General features: G+C 53.4%; 6 protein-coding genes across 6 annotated transcripts; 1 reads left to right on the top strand and 5 right to left on the bottom strand.

The window, feature by feature from the left end:
- Positions 1–3,389: 3,389 nt before the first annotated feature.
- INS49_005856 (uncharacterized protein) lies at positions 3,390–5,438 on the top strand (the record flags this gene model as incomplete). The annotated part of the gene is made up of 3 exons (XM_043166633.1): positions 3,390–3,500; positions 4,920–5,263; positions 5,315–5,438. The coding sequence occupies 3 exons, from the start codon at positions 3,390–3,392 to the stop codon at positions 5,436–5,438; spliced, it is 579 nt and encodes a 192-aa protein (XP_043027777.1).
- Positions 5,439–8,519: 3,081 nt separating this feature from the next.
- Positions 8,520–10,549, bottom strand: INS49_005855 (uncharacterized protein; the record flags this gene model as incomplete). The annotated part of the gene is made up of 3 exons (XM_043166632.1): positions 8,520–9,204; positions 9,263–10,009; positions 10,080–10,549. The coding sequence occupies 3 exons, from the start codon at positions 10,547–10,549 to the stop codon at positions 8,520–8,522; spliced, it is 1,902 nt and encodes a 633-aa protein (XP_043027776.1).
- A 4,601-nt stretch (positions 10,550–15,150) lies between these two features.
- INS49_005854 (uncharacterized protein) lies at positions 15,151–15,740 on the bottom strand (the record flags this gene model as incomplete). Its single annotated transcript, XM_043166631.1, has 2 exons — positions 15,151–15,275; positions 15,386–15,740. 2 exons carry the CDS (start codon positions 15,738–15,740, stop codon positions 15,151–15,153), a joined length of 480 nt encoding a protein of 159 aa, XP_043027775.1.
- Positions 15,741–16,670: 930 nt separating this feature from the next.
- INS49_005853 (uncharacterized protein) lies at positions 16,671–18,128 on the bottom strand (the record flags this gene model as incomplete). The annotated part of the gene is made up of 4 exons (XM_043166630.1): positions 16,671–17,306; positions 17,454–17,660; positions 17,715–17,857; positions 18,089–18,128. 4 exons carry the CDS (start codon positions 18,126–18,128, stop codon positions 16,671–16,673), a joined length of 1,026 nt encoding a protein of 341 aa, XP_043027774.1.
- A 508-nt stretch (positions 18,129–18,636) lies between these two features.
- Positions 18,637–19,923, bottom strand: INS49_005852 (uncharacterized protein; the record flags this gene model as incomplete). The annotated part of the gene is made up of 5 exons (XM_043166629.1): positions 18,637–18,684; positions 18,757–18,852; positions 18,978–19,406; positions 19,479–19,576; positions 19,644–19,923. The coding sequence occupies 5 exons, from the start codon at positions 19,921–19,923 to the stop codon at positions 18,637–18,639; spliced, it is 951 nt and encodes a 316-aa protein (XP_043027773.1).
- A 907-nt stretch (positions 19,924–20,830) lies between these two features.
- On the bottom strand, positions 20,831–22,109 carry INS49_005851 (uncharacterized protein; the record flags this gene model as incomplete). Its single annotated transcript, XM_043166628.1, has 4 exons — positions 20,831–21,021; positions 21,091–21,504; positions 21,622–21,694; positions 21,759–22,109. 4 exons carry the CDS (start codon positions 22,107–22,109, stop codon positions 20,831–20,833), a joined length of 1,029 nt encoding a protein of 342 aa, XP_043027772.1.

Here is a 22,109-nt window from a genome sequence, read left to right as displayed (position 1 = left end):
ACCGTATATAAGAATGTTTTATTGTATATTTGAGTAGAATGTTGGCTAGCTTGCTTCCGGGTGAACAAATATCCCCATATAAACCTTAACAAAATCAAAAAAAGCCCTGAGAATGTGACATACTTAGAAGCATGTACGTCTTGTGTAGTCCAAACTGCTCATGTTATTACGAATCTGTTCAAAACCACGATGTACTGTGAACACGATTTCAGCGGTGAAGAGGTGTGCTCGCACGCGCGGATCCTGTAGTAAATTAAGTCCCACAGCGCATCATATTCTTGGCATTTGCGGGGCCCCGCATTTCATGCCAAATACTAATGATTCAAGGAATCTGATGTTGAACAATCATCTTCGTTTCTTGTCGTACAGACGGCCCCACCGCCGGGACCTCCACCGGCCCCTCAATGACAGAAACAACGTGCTTCCGTTTCCTGGGCTTAGTCCTTTAATTTACGTTGGAGCCAATCTGGGGGTGGGACGCTGGTGCAATCGAGTCTTCTGTCAGATTTCGAATGCTACTGCACCATCCAACACTGCACCACCTTTGCCAGGATCACATACTTTGAGGACCATGCATTGCAGACTGGCGGATGATTCGCCCGAACAATGCGTATTAGTGGACACAATAATCCACCCATACCCAGGTACTTCAGTTTGAATAGCTTGGGCGTCGGAACAAGAACCACTGCGATGTCTGTGGGTTTGGGAGACTTTTTCTCCCAAAGGGTGATGGTCTGAGTACAGAGAGAATTGTGACAGGATATCATAGGCATCAGATAGAACTAAAGAAGTGTGAGAGACCTGTTATCAATCTGCAGCAGGATGACCATGTATAGTACGGTAGAAGAAAGTATTCCACGCCATCAGTATATTTTGTAACTCGGGCCACATGAGGGGCGGCCGTACTATGGTGCACATCTACCAGCATTGGTAACATCTTAGCAAGGTGACAAGACGAAGGACCCCACAGATCTTGTACATAAACTTTCCCGGGCTGTGGGACCACTTCGCCATGTTTTTAAAATGGTACCAAGGGAAGTGCCGCTCGTTAGATCGGACACCCTTGAGGCGTCTTTAAAACCAAGGGCATTGACAATATTTCGATGGCCAGTATCGGCGGTGACTTATGCTCTACCCTGCCTGAGTGCATGATAGCAAGTTTGCATCTCCTTGCACGGAATTACATTTATCAACTTCTAGATAGGAGCCTGGCCGCTGAGTCTAGCATGTGCTCAACCGATTCTCGTTCTCTTTTAACGCGAGCTTTGGTTCACGTGTACAAGTAATGCCCACCTTCAAAAGCGTTGGCTGCCACCCGAAGTTGGGTTTCGGCCCCTCCCGGAACTTAAAGTGCCGTGGAGCCGGGAAGAGCGATGAACGGCTGGGGTGACTAAGTCTGGGCAGCGGAACGGTGGGGTCCCTTGCAACGATCGTGTGTTTGGAGAAAAGACAACAGGAGGCTCAGGTCCCCGTCGAAATAAGTACATACGTGTCTTGTGAGAGTCGATATAAGTTCGTTCTCAATTTAGTTAACAGACGTTAAAAATCGTGTTATTGGGAGCAGGAGAAGCCAGAGCGGTATAAACGCATTGGAACTAACTATGTGGCCATGTTGATAGGCAAACTTGTCTCTACACTGCAAGGTGACTATAACTTTTCATCCGCGTCAACAATGATACTGGATGGCACAAGGAAAGTGCAGGTCCGGACATCTATAATTTCCCCAGTGACAGTGACACAAAATAATCCGGCACAAACCGAAGTTTAAGCCAACGTCCTACCGGCTTCGACACTAGTTGTGACCCAAGAGATATCGTCGCCTCCTGAAACAGTCACAGCATCCGGAGAGACTGTCACCGCACCGGGCGACAAAGTGACAGCATGTGCTTAGACGGTAACAGTGTCCGCAAAGCAAGAGACTGTAACAGCTTCGAGACCAGCGGAAACAGCAACAGCTTCCGCCTCAGCATGAAAATCACTTGACGGGTGCTAAGATGTCTAGAACTGTAGTGGTAATTTTCAACTAAATCACGTGTATTGATAGCACCCTGCAGTTCTCGAAGAATTTCCAGTGCGAAAATTCATCATCAAGGGCCTCTGTTGGTATGCTAAAAACTCCAACGCGCAAATACTCCCCATTACCAGGGGCAGGATGGAGGACCAAGCCGAAAGGGCTCTTGATCTCCCTTAGTGTAATCCCCTTGTATTGCCTCAGATAGTACCAGCCTCCCTCGTCAGGGGTGGAATTCCCTAAAAGTGCAAGTGTTAAGCTGTGCAAGACTTCTTTGTCGCCAGCGAAGTTCCAGTCGACTTCGAGTTGACACCATGGGCCGTCTTTATCTCCTAGATAAATCGACAGTCCGTTCCTCAACACATGAGAATCAATCGGTGGCTGTACATCTGGAAAATGGACCCCACTTGCGAGAGGGTAAACGGGCGTCTCCAAAGTGAGTCGGGCAGTGGATATTCGGCCGAAGATGTTCTCTGTCAGCGGCGTCACCGAGGGCACCAGACTTTTGTACGTAGGGAATGATATGGCGCTCTCTCCAGCGCCAACTATGTCGCCCGATGTGCCACGAGCACAAGGTTGTATCCTTTGTCCACGGCCGACCCAGCTCCACGACGGACCGATGTATTGCTGACCACGCAAACCTTTTAGCAGGGATTGGAATGACAAATTTGCATCTGGAGGTTTGATTCCTTTCGCCTCTACTCGCCACATCAAGCCTTTGAAGAGTTCTTTTCTCCATAGTCCTGTGACATATTGGTGGCTGCCGATTTGAAGGGAGAACTCCTTTGCCAGCCCGGAAAGGGCCGGAAAGAGGTCTGCGGCGTGTGTGATTTCGCGTCTTGAGTAGTCATATATGACCTTTGCCCAGGCCAAGTGGACACTCTCTTCATCCCTCGGGTTGGCGAAATCATCGCGTAACAGAATTCGTGTGCTGAGGGGCGACGGGCCTTTGGATCGTGATCGGCCTACGACGCCAAGATATTCTGAGCATTCGAAACTAGAGCAGCGAAAGTGCACCCCAGAGCGGCAAAAAAGCATGCAGCGGGTTGAAAGAACGTTCTCTTGATACGTCCAAGCACGGCGAAGCCAAGCGCTAGATCCCAGCTCCTCGGTCAGTGGTCGATGTAAAGGAATCCCGTGGGAAATGATGGGTAATGCCTGGATGAACCACGAAGAGGCTGTCTCGTCTTGGTTTTCCAAGCCAAAGGTGTGAATGGGGATTCGGGTTCCATCGCGATGTAGGTATCCCTCTTGACAATTTGTGGATGACACGGCACAGATAGTGACAAAGGAATTAGAGTACACTTTGTCCATGAGCTCTACTTCGTGATCCCAATCATCATTGTCACCTTGACGTATACAGAGGGCATCTATCCAAATGCATGGAACGGATAGTGCTTTCGCGACGGAGACCGTATCGGCCTGTACTGGCGTCAAATCGTTCGAGCTGAAGCCGGACGACAGCCATGATTCAGTCGAGGCATTGAATGTGAGTTGTGACATGCCACCCCAGCAATAGCTAAGGGCCAGATATCTCAGATCTCTGTGGCAATCCGATCTGATTTCAGTTTTTTTGACGATGCGGAGTATATCACCTCTCACATCAACAAGCCTGGATGGGAGAAACGGTTCGTTTTTATCGTGGGAGTGGCTGCAACTCAGGGTACACCGTTGTATAGCAGACTTCATCAGATTGACTGGCCCCTGATCAAGGGCATTTGGGTGCAAAGGTGGCGGGAGCTGCTGTGAAGGGCCGGAGCCTGGCCCAGACGTCAGAGGTAAACTGACCCAACAACGAGCCATAACAAAGTTCATGTATGATTCGTGATTTGGTGTGTACACCCCTCGGCGAAGGCCGGATGTGAGGATGCTTTGCTCTCCTATAGCGAGGTGGAAGGTCAAGTGAGCGCTCGTAATCCAGTCATTGGATTCCGTGTCTGAAGGTGTCTCTCTCATGCTGTCTTCTGCTTGATTTCGTATCAAAGCTAAACCCATCTGGATTCGCACCGTGTGCGTATCCTGAATGTTGACTCTCTGATCATTGAAGACATTGATAGCCTGCGTTGAGAGCGCGGCGGCATGAAGCAACCGGCATAACTCACAACCAGCTGCTGCAGATTTTTGTAGGCCGGCTAGTGCAGGGTAATCGTCTACACGGATGCGATCGAACCCTGGGCGAGAGTCAAAGTACCCAGACCTTGGGTTGATTGGTTGGAGTTCTCGCACAACCCAAACAACGCCATCGCGACAGTCCTTGCACGTCGGTTCGGGTAGTGTATTGCGGTCCATGCTTTGATCTTTCAGCCGTCATGAAAATTTAGATGAAATAGGCGCGTAAGGATCAGAATTCGTTACATATAGTTCAATGGGGGTTGCAAAGAAAGCCGTAATGTTTCCGTGGGGCGTCAAGGCAAGATAAGGCGACGACGCGGGGCGAGAGGGGTCGGGAATGCCCGACGTGTTGGAGTTTCTAAAAACATGTACCGGTGAGTGCTGGTGTGCGCTGTGCCGTGGAGCCGTTGCTGCAACTGCCGGCAGCCACTCGGACCCTATCCCTGGCTCCGCTGTTCAGCTACACCAGCCAAAAGTTTATCAGTAGATAGCTAGCTCATCTTTCAGCATGTTTTCAGAGCTAATCCTCCAGAATACAGTCGAAAATGCAAAGTCATCAATAAAACATTTGACTTTGTTAATAAAAGACATTTAAAATCAATCTCTAGAAATTGCAAAAAGGCAAAAACATATAGCGCCAGGTATTTACTAGTCATTACTAACCCAACTACTAATCCAGTGATATAGAGATTCAGCACCTGTGCAGTCACTCTAGTGATCAGACCTCACATGAGGGTGATCACCAGGGACCAACTGCGATCCTCCAAGCCAGTCTCTGCGACGTGCGCACTGCCAGCTCGTCAAAACCATAGATCTCGGCGGCAATGATGAAAACGGAAAGTTCCCGCTCAATGAAGGGTATTTCATCCTGGACCCGGTCCGGTTCGATCTAGGCTATGGCGTCTTCATCAAGGCCGTCGACAAGGCCGTGGGCGCCCGTTCCCTTTTGGAACGGAAGTTCAACAATAACACCGGCGATCCAGATGTCCAGCCACGGGAACGAGCCCGCCACCTTGACAACCAAGTCATACCAGCGGCGTGCTTCGACGCGTGCAACAACCTCTCCCTTGAGGCCCAGTTAACGGGCAGGAGCCCCGGGCTGTGCAGGCCTGGGTCGGCCTTTATGTTCTACTACCTCGGGTGCGACTACTGCATCGATAGGAACGCCGAATAGAAGACCGGCACTCTCAGCTTCACCGTGGGCTCGAGTTACCTCTCCGAGAAGTCCTCGCAGTTCCTGCGGTACTGCAAGATGTCTGGCGACATCGGGATCGGAGTCTTCGCCGGCGACCACGTCGTCCACAGTCGACGATGACACGAGCAGATCATTACTGCGAGTGGCTTCGGCCACACTATGTTTTTTTTTTTTTTTTTGAAAAAAAAAAAAGAAAAATCAACTGTTTATTAATCTATCTGCTATTTACTTAGCTTTCTAATTATTCCTTAGCAGCCTTAAGCTAATACATAAATTTACATATAACTTAATATATTTATTTATATTTTATTAATAAAGAAATCTTAAAACCTTCTTTTTTACTTTTTATTCTTAATTATTTATTTAAAAATTACATTTTAGCTTTTTTCATTTAAAGCTTTAAAAGGCCTTAAGGGGGAAATATAATGGTATGGTGCTTATAAACTGCTAGGTATATTTCTAAGGGATTGGAAATTACTGGTCTTTGGGCTGAGTAGTTTATTATGCCAGTAGTTAATAAGTCATCTCACGCTGCAGGGTCGGGAACAACCATGGAATCAGCCCCGGGACACTGGGCGCGCTCCCTCCCCTGGATCCTCCCTCCCCCACATCCACACCGTTGCTTGACAGCCCGGACGGTGACTTCGCAGCAACGGGCCACGATCTACCCTCGTCGAAAGACGCCCACATCTCGGGGGTCATCAATAGGCCGATATGGCTAGTCGTGGCCGTTGCGGGCTCTCCCACGCACAGGTCGAGTGTTCTCGGGAATTTGGGCGTGGTCGTGATTGCAATTATGTTCTTCATTTCATAGTTATGAATCCGTTATGCCCCGAGTTTAGGGGCAAGACTTGCAGCCGACCGATGTCGGTTGCACCCACAGTTCCACTGGTCTCTTTTCTCTTGCCTGATCCAGAGACATTTGACTTGTTATGAGACCGCCGGCGGTGGAAATCCCCCGAAGTAATCTAGCCGTGTACCTAAGTACGGAACTTATTCATACTAAAGGTTAGCATCGCCCGACATTGCCTGGCGCGGCCCTCTTTAATCAGGCTTTCATCTGGACTTGTTACGAGCTTGCCCTTGCTACATGAGTGGGTTTTCAAATCCGCCAAAAAGGGTATCTGTTTGTGTCATGAGGTAAATAGACCATGATCGTGGTAATGGAGTCGGAGTTACGACCGCATACTCCGAGCATTGGTTCTTCTCCTGAAAAGGACCTTATTCTGGCCAGTAGACAGGATGTTGACCTTCCCAGATTAGCTAGGAATGCCCCGGGTGAGACGGCCTGGTCCGAGGTATAGTTCTCCAGATGCAGCGAAAAGGGAAAATATCTTCTTGTCAGATCCCACTATGTGGAGTGATGTGTGAAACGATTATCTTATCTGATCTAAATGGACCCTCACCGAGATCCGTCAATACGAAGGACACCATCACCTGAACTGCACACTAGAGCATTTTGCTACTTAACAACTTTTGGCTGGATAGACCTGAGGCTCGAGTATTTAAAGTCTGTTCAATTCTTCTAAAGTGAAAAGGATTCAAATCAGCCTAGAGCTGAGAACGGTGAGCTCAATGCATTCCAGGCGGCTGATCATGAGATCCCCTATTTTAGGGGATGCGGTGGTGCCTCTATGCAGCAGGCTGTCTGCCAGGCGGACTGCCCTGTCACATGCGTTAAGAGAAACCCTCTCCGCCCCCTGTGGGGTTGCAGTTGCTAGAGGATTTGATGGAAGATCTTGTGGGCTGGCATCCTGAAAGGCCAGTCGCTTCTACCGTGTTGTAAGAAGCGAAGAAGATTATAAGACTGTAGCAGCGGTATGTCCTTGTCCACAAGACCGGATCCTGAACTCCAGCGCAATTACAATTTGTTGAAAAAACCTGAGGTCTTTCAAATTTGGCTGCGTACTTGAGTCCTGTGGTTTCTTTGGGCTGAGACGCCAGTGGACTGTATTTCAACCAAGTCAAACTCAAACAGCGCTCGAGATTTCCGGGACCCCTTTGGCGCCCGTAAGCTATTCCTGTGAACCCTCCAAGCCATCTGACAGTGTACTGGTGTACTTCAGTTGATCAACTACACCATGTAAAAATAATACGGTGTACGGCGCACAATAATAATACGAACAGGTAGGGGGGGACCTAGGCAGTTACTACCCACTTCATACCCTGCACGAAAAGCCGTGAGCTGGTCAGCCCAAGCTATAGAGCACTGCCAGCGTCGAGGACGCTGTCGTGGCATACAAGCCGTGCTATGTGCCGGACTTCGGCGAATGAAGTGACCATCGACCTGCATTGAGCCATAAAGCCGCCACACCAAGAGGTGAAAGCGACCGCCCTTGTTGCAATGAGGTGCCACTGACGGTCCTGCCACGAAGAATCGACCCTCCGACGAGCAGCAGCCCAGAAGCCTACGCGATCACCAGAAACATTTGTACCGGCGCGCGGATGGAGAGTGGGCGTCGGCGCGGTCTTGGACACATCCTGGGTGGATAACCACGGGCAATGCGACGTTCACCAGGTTCCGTACCATTACATGCACGTCAGCCTGTGCTGGTCATTACCAGAGTGCTTGCTGATATGTACGAACCGCAAAGTGAGACGCCCTGCCGAGGAGCCCATGGATGATGAAAGGTAAGGGCAGGGCCATGAGAGTGTAAGAGCGTATAAAGGGGGGGGGGGTCGCTTGCTTCATTTCCTAAGCCGTGACATGAATGAACGAATTAATATAAGACAGTTATTTTAATAAGCGGGTACTTTAAAAGTAGGTATGCCCGAGGCTTGAGGCTGCTGTGCATAATCGTGCTTCAAAGACGGTCCCGAAGATATGACCGATTCAGAACCTGCCCGAGACACGAGTATGAAATGGTGGCGGTACATGAAAGTATGTCAAATGCGAAGGACTGTGAAGCACACATAGACCTCACGAAGCAAGAGTGGGAGTTTTGTATGAAACTAGACCATGGGCTGTCCAGTATGTATTAACAGAGAGATGAATCGGTACGAAACATGTGTCTCGTCCCAGGGTATCCCTAACCTGAATCCCAAAAAAGAAGGCAGACCGTTGTAGTCGCGTCCTCGCCGTTCCGAAAAAGCCCCTCCATGATACATACATCATTAAAATCACGTTATTTAGTTCCTCTGCGGTGTGGGTCTCGGGCGAAAACTCTATGAGCCAGGCCTCATTACGCCTAGATAGATGCTTTAGATCTTCTCGCTGGGAACCTCGCTCACCGGCTCCGGCTCCAGCGACTTGTCAGCAGCCGTGTGGCCCGCATTCGGCTGCTGGGTGCCCTTGTACTCGGACTTCTTGAGGTTGTTCCACTTGTCCTCCTCCTTGTCGAGGTCCTTGAAGCAGAGCCAGAATCCCACTCCGCCCGCGGCGGCGATGATGGCGACGGAGCCGTAGTTCCAGACCCAGTGGGGGTCGCCGGCGAGCGGGGTCCAGGCCTGGCCGAGGGCGGAGGAGATGGCGGACATGGCGAGGTTGACGCTCATGACGACGCTCTTCATGTTGTCGGGCGCCTTGGAGAAGGCGTACTCGTACGAGGTGGTGTTTGTGAAGATCTCGGAGAGGCCCACGAGGACGTAGGGGAGGCACTGGGCCCAGACGTTGATGGGCGCGACGCACTCCTGGTCGGTGGTGTACTCGCCGCAGGGGGACATCTTGTAGATGTAGTACTGCATCACGGCGGCGGCGACCATGGACGCGGCGGAGAAGGCGAAGCCGAAGGCCATGCGCTTCAGCGGGGTGAAGTTGATGCCGATCTTGCGGAGGCCTGGGTACACGAAACGGTCCAGGATGGGGATCATGATGACGATGGAGATGGGGTTGAGGTTCTGGATCAGGTCGTTGGGCGCGCCGTTCAGCTGCATGGTTGAGGCTTGTCTGTTCGGTTGTTAGCTCGCAGTCGCAATGAAATGGACACCACAACAGAGGCACTTACGTGGTGAGGTTGTTGGTCATCTGGTTGTAGGCCAAGAAGAAGATTGGCAGGAAGAGGAAGACCTTGCAGGCCTTGAGACCACGTCGGACCTCGTCCACCCACTCGTCATCATAGGTCATCCATTTCGGCCGCTGGTCGACAGGAACGTTGGACGGGCGGACGGAATCCCAGGTGAAGCTGCGCTTGAAGCTGGCCGGGTTGAATATCTTGGCCCAATTCCCCCTCATGGCCATGCCGAACATCTTGAAGAACTTGCCCAGAACGGAACCGGTGGGAGGGCTCAGGGTGTACTTCTTCTTCATCAGGAACAAGACGATGGGGCAGATGGCGAAGATGGCGGTGGGGAGCAGGAAGGCCAGCCAGAAGCCGACGTACAGCTCGACGTAGACCATGGAAATCTGGCCGGACAAGGAGCCGAGGTTGATGGCCATGTAGTAGTAGAGGAAGATACGGGTGTTGGTGACGGCGGGATCGACAATGACTCGCTCGCCAGACTTCAGCGTGTTGACGTACATGCGACGGTCGTGGTTCTGCTCAGCCAGCAGCGGTGCCACGTTGGCTTTGAAGAGGCCGGTACCGATGCACAGAACAAGCATACCAATGACGAAGGCGCCAAGAGCGTTGTTTGGGTGGGTGATGACGGAGGGAGCTGAAGCGGCCACGAGGATAACGTGAGCAGTCATGGAGACACAGATGGCGATGTGGAGGACCTTGTACCGCCCCAGTTTGGCGTCGGCGAGCCAGCCACTGTCGCAAAACAGTCAGTAAATTTCCCCTCACTTGATGCAGGTGGCAGCCGCAGCAGCGATGAACTTACCCAAACAGAGGAACCAGGTAGGCAAAGAACTGGTTTGTGAGTGAGATACCCTGACCAGCCTTGGAGCCGAGTCCCAGGGCGCCGGACTGGCCTCCCTTACCGAAGCCTGCACCGGTGTTGGAGCCCGGGGGAAGACTGTGGACAACAAAGTTGGTGTAAAGAATGCTGGAGCCGTAGTAGGAGAAACGCTCCCCCAGCTCACAAATGGCGACCGAGTAGGCTGCCCAGTTGATGTGACCAGAGACCCTGCGAAGCGTGTGCAGCTCCTCCTCGGTGGGCTTCGGGTAGTTGACGTCGTCGTCGTCCAGCAGGTCGCCGTGGGAGCTGTCTGGGACGTTGATGACATCCATGCTGGCCTTCTCGGGCTTGAGCTCGTCAACCTGGCCCTTAGGCGGGCCAGGCTCGAGGCCATGCACGGCCGCCTCGGCCTGTGCGATCTCAGCTCTGTCCAAGTTCACGGTCTGCGACATGGCTGAACCTGATCAATGGAGAATTGGGGAGAGAGGTTTGGGTGAGGGAGGGAGGAGGAGGGGAAGATCTGCGAGACACAGACCTGGGACATGCCAGGAACTTTATCTGGCTTCGGGGACCACTGGCAAGCTGCAAGGGCTCGGTCGGGATCATCTCGCCCCTACTCAGATGCCCATGTCGTCTATCACTCTATCTAGGCCAGACCAGGTAGCTGGATGCAGCCAGAAGTGACCTAGCCGCGGTGCTGGAACCTAGTGCAGGAGGACGATTCAATGTTAGTTCCGCCTCCGCATCGTCTCCACCCTGACAACCACCATGAAATGGCGACATGCAGGGGCCCCTGGCAGGTGAATGGAGAGAGGCTCAAGGGTTCGGGCGATGGCAGCCGAGGTGTGCTGATTCGTTGGTACGCGGCTTGGGGGCAGTAGGCGTGGCGGTCCATAGGCTGACCAGGTGGCCAGGACAGGTCGCGCACACTACTGCAACGTTAAATCTACGAACGAGTCCACGGGGCGGGATTCAGACCACAGAAGCGCAACACATCTGTTCAATGCTGACATCTGGTGAGATTTTGCGAGCACACATGGCTGGGCGTTGGTTCATCATCTGCATACGAGCCCCTCGGTTGCACCTCGGCCATTGCTATACTCGGGCCAATCTAGAGTTGAGACAGCCGGACGGGGTGCCCGGCGGATGCAATCGAGGGGCAGAAGGGCAGAAGGGCAGAGAGAGGGAGGCAAAACTCAGCCGAGCCCCATGCAACCATGCCAGTGGCCACGGTGATGGAAACGACCGATTGGGGGAGGGGCTGGCTAGTAGAGTGATGAGAAACGGCACAGTAAGAGCTAACAAGACCCCAGGGCCAGGGGCCATGGCGGGACACTCTTCGGCTCAGGTTCTGGCGTTGGGGGGATTTTTGCTTGAGAAATGCTTGGACTGCCTCCAATCCGGTCCAATACGGATTGGTGGCTTGGCAGTCCTGCTACAATTGGCAGGTCGCCCCCCACTGATAAGAGTTGCGTGCTCAGTGGTCGCGTGAAGAATTTGTCGACGGGTCAAACAGACCGACTCATCTTTATCAGTATGCCTGTATTTCGTGACTGATGGATTAACGATGGGCTGGGTGGGCGCACTCACGACTCACGCGGCTTACTGCCGTTTTCTTGGGAGGGCCAGTGTTTGCTGGAATATCAGCAGATGTCTGCACTTGGCGGGCGGCAGCTGGCGATATGAGGCGAGGTGAGCTAAAAGGCGACAGACATTGGGGATCCTCATGGTGCCGGTTGCCCGTTGGCCGAGACAAAGGGCAAGGCCAAATCCTTCACGGACATTTGCATGCGTGTCGTGTACTCTGTCGAGGCAAACTACTTCCTGTGCGATCGAACATGTACAACAGACCTCGGCAGGGCTGGATAGACGCTGCCTCGATGGTCCTGGGAGCCGTACCATAGTGCGCGGCTGCGCGGCCAGAAGCAAGACCGGGGACTACTGTAGTGCACTCCAAGCCGCTGCATGCAGACCGGCACACCCTCGCCACCTGGCCAACCCATGCTGCCGTGCCAGTGGGTGGTCGGTCTCTGGCCTGGCATTGGCCCTGTCGTTATCACGGCGGACCTGGGGACTGGCGTTCTAGAAGGATTCTAGTGCCATCTGGCCCAGGGCTTGCATGCTCGCAGTCGCAGGAAAGGATTCCAGCTCGTAAAAGTTTCAAGCTGGGGCTACCAGGCTAGGTTCGCGGTGGGCAAGAATTCCAGGCACCTTCTGGATCGGGGCAAGCCGAGGGATCGCCAAGCTGACAAGTGTGCCGCACGAGGAAGTCTGTGGAGGGTTCGATTGTCGACAGAGTGCAAATCGAAACCGGTGATTGGTGCCGGTTGTCGTCCAGCTCGTCTGGCACATGCGCAGAATGTTGCATTGCGCGGGCTGCGCAGGTGGTGCTCCGATGTCCCGTCGGATTGACGAGCGATGGATGATGCGCTGGCTGGTTGGCTGATCTGTTGGTCGGTTGGTGATGATTGATTGATTCATTGATTGATTTTGATTGACTGGGTGACGGTCACGCATGTCGAGAAACCAAGGTCAGGTAGGAGGGTCCTCAGGCAATCAGGCTGGTCACACTCCAACTGCCCGGTGCCTTCCTACAGAATTCCAGTTCCAACTCCAACTCCAAGCCCAACTCACCTTCCTTGCCCGTTTTCCTGCCGTTGATATCCCCGTATTGCCGCACCTGCACTTTCAGTCTTGACGTCTCTTTTCGTTCCGCCTCGTTCCGCCCCGTCCTGCCCGGTCGGAGAGCTACCGTTGTGTCGCTCTTGCCCGGCTTTGTGGCTTGGCTGTTGTTCCCTCCCCCACACCGACCTGCTGGTAAACGAATCTTGTTGCCCCATCTGGAAAGCGGCAGGGTGTGCACTGCTCACGCGAGCAACGGGCAGCAACTGCGTGCTCGGTCTAGCAGCTTCCTTCCGTCTACCGACCTTCTAACTTACTATCGCATCGATAAGCAAAGGAGAGCATCGCTGCTGCCTGGAGTTCGCCTGCCCAAGGCATCATGATCATGGTGTGAAAGAGAGAGTCTGGCCTAGAGTCCATAGACGCGGGGAGTTGGCGGCACAACGCGTCAAACATGCTCACGTCTCGGAGGCTGGGCGGAAGGGATCAGCACTGCTGGGCCAAGACACACGGCCGGTCCCCGTTGCCTCTGACGGACACTGCTCCGAAGCTGTCAAACCAAGACAGCAAGCCCTAGTTGGCATAGGCTTTCTCAGCCGGACAGCCAAGGACTGCATGAGGAAGCTGTTTGGTAATAGCCCTGAAGTGCATACGGCACTCATTTCGTCCCCCGTGTAACCCTGACGCCGCAAAATACAACCGCCGGACCTGAATACGCCAACCTTGATCGGGCGGCATCACACCCTCCCCATTTTCCCTGTGCAAACGCCATCTCAGCCATGTCTCGAAGCCCTCAGTTTCAGGTAGTTGTGCCTGATTCACTGCCATGACAGCAACGCCCAAAACTACCGCGGCCAAGACATCAAGTTGTTGTCCGCTGTGCGCGCCCAGTCGCGCGATTGCTTTGCCCCAAAGCTTGTCCGCGCCCAAGCACCCATCGCCTGCTTGGCTGCCGTCCTTGTCCTGCTGGGCGAGGCGCAGGGGGTTACATCGACCGACCGCCAGCTGAATTGAAGCTGAAAGCCGTTTGGCTACGATTCTATGATTTCACAAACAACTTGGGCGCAATATCTGCCCAGGTGCATTGCTACTAATTGCGCTTTCGTATTGATTCAATTGGACTTGATGGATTGGCCTGATGTCTTTCAACAAATGCCATCGTACATGTCCAGGCTAAATCGTGTACCCGGGCGCCTGTGATTCACGAATTCTGGCCACTGGGGGAAATATGTGCACCATCTTGGCGAGAACAGTAAACGACCGCCTGCCGTTGATTTGACATCTTAAAGTCCTTGAGAAGGATCTTCAGAATGGTATTTGGACCTGTGATCGCATCTCTATACCGTTGAATTCGTGGGGTCCAGATGTCACTACATAGGAAGCGTTCAACTTATGCGGCCAACAGCAAGGTCTGGAGTTTCCATGCGGACGAGCTTTGATATGAGACAGACTGCATGTATATGGTGCTCGAAACAAAGTCATCATGGCCAGGACCCGACACAGTCTATTTCTCTAATAAAAGGAATTGGAAATGGGTTACATTGACCACGGCCTTTCCACTTTTTTTCTGGTATTATTAAGTGGACCGCATTCTGGAAATATCTGTTTGCGAGCTACGCCAGAAAGTTTCTCCTCAAGAATCTCACTGCCCTTATAAAGACCTTGATCAGACCAGTGCTGGATATGGTATCTCGCCGAACAGACGCATGGGCCGCCAACAGATAAACAGATCAGCCAAGGCACAACAGACGAGCCTGTGGCGGCGAGGTCTGGATATATTCCAAAAGTCTGCGTGATAGCCCTCATAATTCTGCACGTATTCAAGTCATAATGGTTTCATCTCTTGCTACAGTCTATCTGCTTCAAGACTGTATTCATGAAATGGGCGAATCTATCCCACAGTCTATAAAGTCTGGCTCTGAACTACAATGTCGATGAGAGAAATAGAGGTTGCAGATGTGTTTTATACTGTACAGCCTCCGCATCTTTTAATAAGGAGTGTTAAGAGAACTATTTGTGAGGATAGGGTCTGTTCTATCCAATAACGCCCAGGTTTCATGAGTTGACCGGCGGCCTTTACCCTGCCTGTATAGGCCCATTTTACATTGTGGAGCTTGATCAGATCCTGTGTGGCCCTTTATAGAAGACGGCGCCATGCGGTCCAAAAGCATCATCATGAGATTACGAGTATATCTACCCAAAACTTGGGAATCCCAGGTTTCGTGCCCGAGAGATCAATGGGAAAGTGATCGAGATGACCTGAGCCTGTAGACTGAAGTATCCGGCCTGCATATTTTCATGGCAAGCTCCCCATCTAATCATTGTTCTGGACCAACTCATTCCACTCGCTGTCGAAATCCTTGATTTCTTTAGTAGAATTCCAAGGCCGGAGGCGCATATAGTGCTCAAAAGATGTTTCTGATCAGAGAAATTATACACCTCGCAGCAAAGGTGTGTTCTCGCCCGCTGTCGTGTCACCCCCAATTGCTGTCTCCTGCTTCCTAGCTTTGCGGGCCAATCTCGCGCTCCAAAATACAGTCGGATAAAAGAAGACGCCTTGGTGATTTGTCAGCTAAAACACATCATGCAACACAGACTCTAGCCAAGACAGGACGGACATAGGATAGCGAAAGAATTTGCGCAAGTGACTATCCTTATTTTCCTACGCCTGCAGTATGGGTCGTAGTCAGGGATGTAGAGGATGGCATCCAGAAGCAGATAGAGCCACACGGCGGTGGCGAGCAGTCCCTTCGCCAGCTCAAACCTGGCGGTAATCTTGGGGAGCGGGTCCGGATACTGCCACTGAACAATGACAGCATACACTATCACGGCTGCAAGGATAGCCAGGAAGAGTTCCTTTGTGGCATGGTAGGCATCGGATCCGTAGCTGGGGTTACGGGTCTCCCGCAATATGTCGACGGCCCAGAGGAGAGAGAGGAGACCGCCGGTAAGGGCCTGGAAGAGCCAGAGAGTCCGCACCGCTGCACGTGCGAGACGGTGGGTGCTCTCTGCGTCTGCCATGATGACTGGGATTTTATCTAGGTTGACTTGGAATGGAGAATGAAACGCGCGGATGAATTAGAGAAACGATGGATAGATTGACTTGAGATTGATCCAGTAAGAGGTGAGTGGAAAAGTCGCTGACTGCCCAAATACTGTGGGAGGCTGGGAGCTTGCTGACATGCGGAGCCGGGATGTGAACATGTTCGGCGACACTCAAAGCGTTCACAACATGCGACAAGGCTTGGCGAGACTGTGCTGCTCCCTAAGCTGGGCAATTAGCCTCTTTAGGTAATATATCCCTGTTGTATTTTAGCTAGTTACCTATGCATCCTTTCGTGGTGAATAATCTGGTCACGGTCTCGGTGGCTTTGGTTGTCTTTGCTACCACGCTTTCGATTGGAATCAAGGACTCCAATATCGAATTGTTGGTTTCCACAGCGACGTATGCGGCTGTGTTCGTCAACTTGAGGACTATTCCTTCTGCGGGATAGAAGTGAGGTAATTACTTTATTAGAACTTGTGGAATGAAAAAGCCAGCAGTCACAACTGCTGGAATAAGAATGGGAGCTTCGTGTAGATATTGAGCTAGGTTTCTCACTGATAGTAAAGCTGCTCACTACTCCCGCGTTCTCCAGCACCCAGGCAGCCACTGACTCTACCTTCACGGGCGCATTTCATTACAGATTGACGGCCCACGGACTGCATGTGGCTATCACAGGCCGCAGCTGCAGTTCACCCTCATGTCCAAATGACGTGTTCATTGTCTTCGCGAGTCGATGTTGAAATGAACCTGGTCACCTGAGTATTCGTCCTCATCTCCGGCTTTTCTGTTTCATAACCCCCTGTACCCCTGTCCCTCTTGGGCGGTGGGAGAGGACTGCTGGCAAGACCATTTGCGGCCACGAACGGCAGAGCACTGGTCTTCAGAGCCCCGTTCCCAAGGACTTTCTAGTCCGTCGGTTGTGGACGCTCTTCGACGTGCTCTTCAACGTGCTCTTCGCCTGATATCTCATCTTTTCGGTTGGCGCTGGCACTCGGGGGCGACAGCTTTACCGAGGAGTGCTCCGTTGCGGCCTCACCATCCCGGTCGGTTGGTGATGTCAAAGACGACCCAGAGTCGCTGGACTCATCTGTCGCAATAGGCGCTGTGGGACTGTCAATTTCCTGGTCGGCAGAGGCATCCTGGGCCGGAGCGTCCGCTGCAGCGCTAAGCGCTGTAGGCGTAAATACTACGAAGGTCGGCCATGTCGAGTCGTCCGCAGATTCCTTCCCAAAAGTCTTTCCCTCGTCACCTGGGGCGGTAATTCTAGGCACGAAGCTGATGAGATTCAATGGTGCGGGCTTCGGCTTTCTGCGCCTGTGCTCTTTTGTCTCTCCTCTTGCCTGCGCAGCGTTGGCGCCATCGGTGTCACCAAGTCGCTCTGCTGGGGCATCCGAGTCGTTCCTCACGAGCTCGACACCCTTTCTCACGGCCTCCTCACCGCTGTCCCTTGATGCGTCAAATTTGAGGGTGCGCGCCCGCTCAGGTACCTGGCCTGTGGGCTCTGCCTCCGTATTTGTAGGCGCCGCTCCATCCAACTGCATCTGAGTTCCCCGCACGCTGCCGTCAGCTGGTGAAACGACATTCTAAGCCGTCTCGCCTGTCTGAGGGGCTGTGCCGTTTGTAGGAGCTGCCGTGGAGCCTGCACCACCAGGCACGTTTGGCTGTGGTGGTGGTGCCAAGTCGCCGACCTCAAACTGGCCGTAGCCGCCTCCCTCGCTGACAAGCTGTTGTCGCTTGTTTGCGCGCAGCTGGTTGAGGATACCGACCACCTGCTGCACCTCGGACTCGATGGTCTCCTCGGTGCGGTCGCCCTCGCCGGGTTTTCGCAAGGGTCCGACGATCCAGAGCTCACGAATGCGGCGGGTCAGGGAGAGGAGGTTCTCAACTGATTTGATCTGTGATGACGTTAGCCATGACTTCGCAGCGCACGAGTTCGGGAAGTCACATACTAGGGTCTGGGTCTCGAGGTCCATGGCCATACTGTTGTACGAGGCCTGGCCGGTAGAGGTCTTGTTGGTGATGGGCTCAGTGGCAAAATTGACGAGGTCACGATAGCTGGTGAGGATCTCGGCGATGATCTTTCCCTCCTGGTCTAGTGAGGTAGCTAGTTAGCATCCGGAAAAGCTCTCGAAGAGGGCTGACGGTAGGTGAGTGCTTCGCGACATTGGGCGCCCTCGTGCCAGATGCATGCGACTTGCTGCAGTGGTTGACATCTGACTGACTCTGCAAGCGCAGGAAATGAGGGACACATGACGAAAGCCTCGTGTCGATGTCGAGCCTCGGCCGCAGTCTGAGCCCAGCGATAAGGAAGGCGGCGACTTACCCAAGAGGCTGGCCGCGGCGGCGGGTTGATTGCGTTCCATTGCCGTATTAGCCTCGCAGGCACGTCCAAGTGCACTTAGAACATGCAGAGGGCGACGCAATGTGAGTTAGCGCGCTGTGATGTGTTGTGCTGAGTTGGCAGATCGAGGTTGAGGCTGAGATTGAGATCGAGATTGAATGTCGATGTTGAAGTTGAGTCTGAGCTCTGAGCTCTGAGGTAGGGAGAGAAGCTAGAACCTTGATGGGCAGGGAGCTTGGGCCGTCCGGGATTGGCACACACTGTGTTGGCACACTGCCAAGGATGTCACTCCTGTTGCGTCAGTGTCTGTCTCCTCCTCCCCTTCTCCCTCCTTCCCACCACACGTCAAAATCATAACCAACAAGCTCAATTCTGCTCGCGAGCGAATGTTCAGATTCATCAATCAATTTCACATGCCATTTTGGAATCTATATGACGCTGATCCTAGGGTGTCAATATCATCCGGATGCTACGCTCCTGCGCAAACAAAACAAGCAGCCGGGCTCCGTGCAAATGCGACCGACCTCATGCTACCTCGATGCCTCATACCCTTCGTCCTCTTGCGGCTCTGTGGCCGTCTGAATCATAGCTGCTGACAGTCAGTACCTGAGAAAGGTTTGCGGGTGCAGATGAGGGGTCAGCGAGCGTACCCTCAGAGGCTCGTCAAGGTCGTAACGCCCGCCACAGCTCAACTGCGGGATCTGCTCGTAATTTTCCACCAGCTTCCCGCGAGTGGCCAGCAGGATCTGCTCGTCCGTCGGTCAGTCTCCATCCATACATAATCGCCAACACTGGCAGTCCCAGGAGGAAGCAACATACATCTCGGTAGGTCAGGTTTGGATCCTCTCTCATCGTCCCAATGAAGGCCCACGACATGGCTCCAGTCGCAGCCCCGGGAGATGGTCGCGTCTGCAGACGTCTGGTCGTCGCGGCAGCCCGAGAACATCCACACATCCTTACCCTCCTTGTCCCAGTCCTCCTCGAACTGCTCCGCGGCCAGACCCTCCTCGTCCGCCTCGCTTTCGCGCGCGTGGTGCAGCCCGTTGAAGAAGTCCGTCGCACCACCGAGCAGCATCTTGGCGTCCGCGATCTTGTCACGGCTGAACCCGCCTCGCATCAGCTGCCCGGCTGCGTGCACCAGCCCAATGCCCTTCTTTATGTGGTCCATCAAGTTGATGTTGCCTTCCCTGTCTGGCCGGTACACAAAAGGCAACTCGCAGGCCGAACCTGAGTGACAGCAGTCGAATAGTATGGTCAACCTTGCGTTCGGGTTCATGGGGCTTATGAGCTTCCTATGCAACTGAACGGGAATGTCGCGTCAGTGGTGTTCAGCTACGCAGGTAGCGTCTGCCGAGGCTGGGCTGTCACTCACAATTTCGCTGGATAATTGGCCGTGCTCTGTGAAGTCCACAGGGCAGATGGTGTCGTCGAAGCCCGTCGGCCGGTTATCGTCAGTGTCCTTGACCTGACCTAGCATCTGTCGGTCAGCCCAGATCTTGTCTCTGCCCCTGCACCGGCAAGTCGGCCGCGCCCATACCTCCGTGCCCCGAGTACGACAGCCACACAATGTCGCCGTCTCTGTTATACGACGTCAGCCACTTGAACGCGGCCAAGATGTTCTCGCCGCTCGGCCAGAACGGCGTGCCCTCGTTATCTGGCGTGTCCGTCATTATCACCATGTCCTTGGAATCGTCCGAGAATCCGCGGTCGTTGACAAGGAAATCGCGCACGTTTTCCACGTCGTTGTGGCAGCCGTTGAGCTCGTTCTCGGTGCCGGCATAGTTGATGCCGATCAGCAGTGCCTTCTTGCGAGTCATCTTGTGGTACGATTCGGTTTGGTCGCTCGAGGCTGGGCAGAGATTCGTCCGATGGCAGCGTACGCGAAGGGTTGAGCAGGCAGTGCTGGCAAGTGTCGCTAGAGTCAACTAAGGACGGCACAACAGCACGAGGGAAGAGAAGAGCACATCACCACATAAAAGACAGAATTCGTTTCCACAGCTTCACGCCGTTGCTGCTCTAGCTTGCGACGCGAGTCACAGCCCCTCGCACAATGCTGGCCTCCCCGCCAAACATTTGAGACTGAACCCCTGATTCTGTGGGCCATTACGTCGTCGACGGGTCCTGTCTGGTGGGTCGGCCCGCTGTCACAATCGGCTCAGCCCCCGTACAGAGTACAAAGGACCCTTCCAGCCCCGTGACTGCCGGCTTTGGATCTGCTTCTCCTCAGCCAAGCTTCCATCGATCGTGCGTGGAGGTTGAGCGCTATTCCGTGTTCGTCCTTGATAAACTCGCCGGGTTGTTGGCTGAGGAGGTCGCTTAGCTACTTGCCTAGGCTCCTGTCTCTTAGTTTCGGCGACCACTAGCTGATAAGTGTCATTGGAGGGCCTCAGTCGCTATTCACGGGCGCATCTCCTACGAATACTCGGGTGAGTGTGGTGGAAATTTGAGGTCTGTTGGTCATTCATAAAATATTAGTGTTCGTGGTGCTTCGGCAGTAACGGCCGCTGTCGTCTCAGGAGCACCTGAGGTGGGCCCACTACCGAAACCCTGATTTACAGTACAGTTCCTTGCATTCACGTGTTTCTGCCCGCTCCCTGATGTCCGGCGCCTTCATGTTCCTGCATTCCCTGATCACAGTCATATCGATACAGAAACTACCTTCGAGACGCATGCGATTCGATTTCCTCGGTGCTTCATAGAAGACGATCTCCACCAGACCGAGTCTCAATCCAGGGAGCTGGCTCTGCTGTAATCCCACTTTCCATCGGCTGGATTATACTGGAGGTCATACATGACTGATCCGTCAGCTTGGCCGACGTGATCATGGCTTAGCAACAGATTTGGTTCGCCATAATTGCCCATGAACTCGAGCTCGAGCTCGACTTTCGTCCCTGGATCCAAGTCACCGCGGAAGTCTATAATGAGAGGCTCGGCGCGGGCGACACGTCTGTTGTTGCGACACCTGACCGACCGGAGAAACGTACTGGGTGTTCCGTCGACATCCACGCCAGTGATATGGATTTGGAATTTTCCTCTTGCATTCTGTCCATTTTTAATGGCCAGCCGGCGCTGAAGAATGAAGGCCGGAATGGGGATGTCCAGCTTTTCCATAACGCGGAGCATTAGATCGTCGGATTTCGCGAAGACCCTGATGTCAGCGAGAGCGTCTAGCGGCGTCTCTTGGAGATTGCAAATCGCTAGCAAGGGACTGAATTTCCGGCCTGGAATTTCTGGGATTTCATTCGCGGGGGTCACCGTCAATGAGGATCCCAAGACGAGGAACACATCGGACTTTTGAGCATTCATATGTGCGCGCCGAAAGTCTGTTTCAGGCAGATCCTCGCCGAAGTTGATAATGCTGTCCAGCAGGATTCCCCCGCAGATCGCACACTTGCGACCTGTACGATGGTCATGCACTGGACTCTCGTCAGGCGCAGTGGCTCGAAAGTCTGAGAGAACAAGGACACGGTCAGTGTGTGTGAAATCGCCCACCCAAGGTAGACATGTGAACATACCTCGAATGTATTCTTTCCCGCAGTCTTTGCAATACTCGCGGTTGCTATTGCCGTGGAGCTCAGAGATCATGCCCTGAAAAGGTTAGCCAAAAGTTGTGCTTGCGGCCAGCTTCAAAGAGGCAAGAGTCGTAGGTTACAGGCAAGATCCCGCTCCTTCTATGCAGGCCATCACAGTTCTGGCTGATGAGATACTTGAGCAGCCCGCGGCTCTGAAGCTCCACGAGTGCCATGTGAGTCGGCGTAGGTATCGCCTCCAAGGTATCTATGGACCGCAAGTCGTGCTCGCGGCCCTGAGCCATCAACGTCCAGGCACCCTGTGGCCCTCTGAAGTCGGCTATCCCCGCTGACGTCGAGACGCCGGCGCCCGTGAAGACGACCAGGTGTCTGCTCGTGCGGATCTTATCTGCGAGGGCCTGGGCTTTTTTGTCGACGGCGGCGGGTGCCTCCTCGCGCTCGACCTCGGCGACTTTGGGCGCGGTGTTGGCCAT

Source organism: Diaporthe citri (genome assembly GCF_014595645.1).
Source record: "Diaporthe citri strain NFHF-8-4 chromosome Unknown scaffold_2, whole genome shotgun sequence".
Classification (NCBI taxonomy): domain Eukaryota; kingdom Fungi; phylum Ascomycota; class Sordariomycetes; order Diaporthales; family Diaporthaceae; genus Diaporthe; species Diaporthe citri.
The sequence above is the reverse complement of the archived record's forward strand: the minus strand, read 5'-3'. Positions and strand labels throughout refer to the sequence as shown.